General features: G+C 36.4%; 1 protein-coding gene across 1 annotated transcript; it reads left to right on the top strand.

The window, feature by feature from the left end:
* Positions 1–330: 330 nt before the first annotated feature.
* Gasu_64690 (archaeal ATPase) lies at positions 331–2,779 on the top strand. The gene is made up of 2 exons (XM_005702334.1): positions 331–720; positions 767–2,779. The coding sequence occupies exons 1-2, from the start codon at positions 359–361 to the stop codon at positions 2,475–2,477; spliced, it is 2,073 nt and encodes a 690-aa protein (XP_005702391.1). The 5' UTR covers positions 331–358; the 3' UTR covers positions 2,478–2,779.
* Positions 2,780–4,300: the final 1,521 nt, after the last annotated feature.

Below are 4,300 nucleotides of genomic sequence, written 5' to 3' on the forward strand. Positions count from 1 at the left end.
CTATGTGAGAATGGGCCATGTTCAATAGCTTTATACTCTCAAAGAGCATAAAAAACTTGTGAAATAAACATTGGCTTCCTTCCAATCCTCCTTGTACCCTATGAGAGTTACCATTATATCAGCATACGAGATTAAGAATATCGATAGTTGAAAAAGCCATATTGATCGTTCTTCCATAGTTCAAATCATCTCAGTCCAAGCCATAAAGGGTATGACATAGTCATCAGTTGATAAAGAGAAGAAGTTGGATTGGTATCCTTTACTGTTTTCCTTGTTGTTGTTGTGACCGACAAACAGTTAAATTCATTTATATTTGTACTCCGAAATAAACAGAAGATTGTTTAATTTCTCTTTGGCGATGGCGAGTTTGAATGAAAAGTGGGAAGCTTTTGTCAAGTTTAAGTCTATTGTGGTAGATCGTGAAAGAGATGTTGTTCGAGTGACAGAAGAACTGTATGATCTTCATAAAGGCCGAAAGCAACTCAGGGGTGTAACAAGCAGTTGCGACTATCGCTTGACCATACCATTTGCCCCCCATCTCTTTGGCTCGGGCAAAACGACCTTTGCCCGAACCTATTTGGAGTTGGTGCAAAGGTTTGGTGAAACTTCCCTGTCGACGTTTGCTTCAGACCCTTTGAAGAGAACCTTTTTGGAGAAGCTGAAAAGGGCTTCATTGCTTTATGCGGATTTAAAGGAGTTGGAGCCCACAGTCCCCATAGAGTTTTTTCGAAACCTGAAGTGGGCAGTCTACTATTTGTTAATAAAGGCTGCCTGCTCTCAAGTTGGCGCGGAAGTTTTGCGAAAAAAAAGAAGCCTTCGAAATGGTGGATATGGAACCCTCCAACCTAGTTCCACTCTTACGAGATATACTAAGGATTCCTTCTGATCAATATCTTTTGTTGGCATTTGACGAAGTTGGTGTGTTTGACACACAGGCAACTTTTTTTGAACTGGAGAAGAATGACAAAGGTGTGGTTCGACCATACAACGACTTTTTCGGTATCATTAGTCAATTGTGCAAAGAACCCGACTTGTTTTTTATAGTTGTTGGGAAAAGCAAAGGTTTAAGTATTAAGAATGATGTGGCTTTTGGGCTATCAAGAGTTATACTACATTTTATTTCTTTATCACCTTTGGACGCTTCCAGTATCGTTGAATTCCTTGAAAAGACTCTTCTTGAAACACCTACTCAAGTTCCAGTTTGTAATGTCTTATGTAGTTCTTCATTTTCAGTAAATGAATTGGCAGATTCGTTATTGGAATGTACAGGTGGAGTTCCTGGTTTGTTGACTCGTGCTGTGAATATGCTTTTGAATTATATAATAGCAAGAAACCAGCCTTTCATATCGAAAGAAGAATGTTTGACGTGTATGAATGACTACGATTTCCGAAGAATTTGTGCTGAACCATTTGTGGAACGAATATTGAATTTGGACGAAGATAGAAAAAGTGTTTTTGATTTACTTTTGATGATGGCTCTTTATCGTATACCGTTTAAAGTAGATGACATATTGTCCTCGGAGTCTTATCTATTTGATGCAGTCACTGAGATGGGACTATATCGATATCCTATTGATCAGAATACTTTCCAAATTCTTATTCCAAAAGTATTTGTTGGAATCTTCAAGAACGACCCTTCCATATCTTCTTTGGAAAAGATACTTCTCGAATCACTTGATGTAGAACCAGTAGATTGTTTCTTCTATTCAAAGTGTCGTGTATTTGAAGGAATTGTTGCTTTACGACTAGTTTTGATGTTGTCTTCAAAGAATCGAAATGAGTTGAGGGAATTGTTGTGTCAATTGTCTCCAATATGGAAACAAATGAAACTTCCAATCAGTACAATATCACCTATTCACTATATGAAGTCTGTTGTTAGTTCTAGAGAAACAAAAAGTGAATCGAACAAGAGTCGACGAACTTTTGCGAATACTGAGTGGAATAAGATTATTCGAGAGACACTTTATTTAGAGACTATTTACATTCCTTTGGACGCTACTTCTCATAGTCCTGATATTATATTCAAATTACAATCTCCTGTGGAACCCAAAGTTCTTACTGTTGGAGTTGCATGTAAACGACGTTGGAAGTCGGAAGGAATTGGCTGGTCAGATATTATAGATGAAGCCAAGAAATTTTTAGATCCTGTTTATGATCAAGTCTTATCCAGTGCAATGGATTATCATCATTGTATGCTTATTATCGTTAGTACAAAGTTATCATTGAATGTTTCTAATGAGTTGGGTAGTCAGAGTCGTTGTTACTCCAGTGGAATGTTCATTGGAAATGATTCTTTCAAAGTACCTGATAATTGTGAACTTGTTATTCTTTGTGAAAGAGATGTCCAAATGCTGATTGACGAAGAAATATTGAATGGACTTGAAAGAGCATTTCATGTTTCTCATAATCCTACTTTTTGGGATTTTGGATTAGATTTACTTGATAGAATCCGTAACAGTTTCTTAAGTTGGCAATAGATTCTAACTCAATCCTTCACTTTGTGATTTGTTTTGAAGAGCAAGTAAACTTTTTTTTGTATGTTCGAAACTTGGTTACAGCTTACTCGCTTGTCTTTTGGACACCATACAGTCTTCCTTGAAAAGAGTTTATTAGCTGGCTTTCAAGGCTGGCTTATAATCGTTTCATGTCAATTTTGCAATATTGCAGAGTTGTAGCAATGATTCAAAATGAATAGACTATACATACATACATGTTGATACAACTAGAATGAAAAATATCCTTTCTTGTCCAAGTACTTAGTAAAGTGGTTACCGAAAGAATATCTCAAAACATTCTTCAAGTGTCTGCTACGTTGTCTTTCTAGTCTGTTGAAAAAAGACTAGTAACTTTTTTACTATAATTTTCAAAGACTGAAACGAAAAAGGTTGTTTGTACACAACAATCACTTGACCGATAACTTAGGAACTACAACGTATTTCAGCCAACATAAGAGTCGTGTTGGGTAAAAGTTCTTCAATATGGAGTGGCTTTCAGTTGGAGAATTGCTGAAGCTTTCAAGTTGGTACACTACTCGACCTTGACTCAAGTATAAAAGACGACTTCTTTAGTAAAACAATTTTTTGGCTCTGTCTTTTACTCTTTTTTCAGCATCGATGTGCAGAAAATGAACGGTTATAGTGACTACATTTGAAGCCTCAATTGATATTTTTATATACCACATATTCACAACTTGGTAAAAGTCGAACAAAGGATAGACAACTTGTGTAGCTATTACATCCATAACAGCTTGTATTTAATGATAAGTCAGTATGACAGTCTACATAATACTCTTCTCCAAACTCATTTAGACACTTTTGTATTTATAAACTGTGCTACGACCAGTTCCACACGAATAGACTTCCCATTCACTGCAATTCTCTGTTTCCCACTGTATTTCGTCTGTAACTTACAAAAAGCTATGAGACATGTATATAGGAGTTTGCGTGTAAGATGGTGTGGAAGATAGCAGAAAAACTCTCTTACAGTATACAAGCCATAGAAAGAGTACCAATCAATCTAATTCCCCACAAAAACTCATAGAAACCTATTTCTTGTCTATTGTAAAAGAAAGTTTCTAGTTATGACAAGCAAGAAAATATTCCTGATTTCTCTCTATTGTCAATGTAAGTCTAGAAGTGTCAACGAGATCAGTTCTACCAATCACCAAATAAAGCAACAGCTCCAACAATAAACATACACTCCTTTCGTCTCCTTTGAAAGTATTTCGGTCATTCATTTATTCGCTGTTTTGTTATGAATTGATTTCGGATTGGCGGCGGCGTGTAAAATGAGTTTGAACGAACCGTTAATAGATAGAAAAGAAGATGTTTATTCTATTCTTCGAACTTATTACTACCAGTTTCCTCGAGTTAGGGGAGACTTGAATACTCCACGTCCTGCAGCTTGTTTCTCCCCTCACATCTTTGGGGCTGGCAAGAGTTTTGTTGGTGAAAATTTTTTAGAGTTTCTAAAAAAATTCGCCGACGAAGAAGAAGAGCAGACGAAGACGGAGGTTTTCAACAAGAGCTCATCGGGAAAAGTTGATTTGAAAATTTTTTCTTGGAAACACTTTGCGGAAAACACTTTGTCAGTTTACTTTCAATTAGAAGAGAGCTTTTCTCGTGCTCCTTTTCCAAGGTTTCTAGAGGCTTTGATGTATAATATAATTTTGAACGCTTACCGACAAAATGGTAAAGATACGGACGCTCTTCAGATGGCTCAGAGGATGGTAAAGAAATTCGATACTGTAGGAGCTATTGATTATCTTCTCGAACAATTTGAGAAACAATATTTATTTTTG

The sequence above is a fragment of the Galdieria sulphuraria genome (assembly GCF_000341285.1).
Source record: "Galdieria sulphuraria unplaced genomic scaffold scaf_266, whole genome shotgun sequence".
NCBI classification, from domain to species: domain Eukaryota; phylum Rhodophyta; class Bangiophyceae; order Galdieriales; family Galdieriaceae; genus Galdieria; species Galdieria sulphuraria.

What these genes read in the sequence shown, in the direction of transcription:
- Gasu_64690 (XM_005702334.1), top strand. Translation starts at nt 359, where the DNA reads ATGGCGAGTTTGAATGAAAAGTGGGAAGCTTTTGTCAAGTTTAAGTCT. An exon ending in GAGCCCACAGTCCCCATAGA is followed by an intron (nt 721 to 766) that starts GTTTTTTCGAAA and finishes TTGTTAATAAAG; the next exon opens with GCTGCCTGCTCTCAAGTTGG.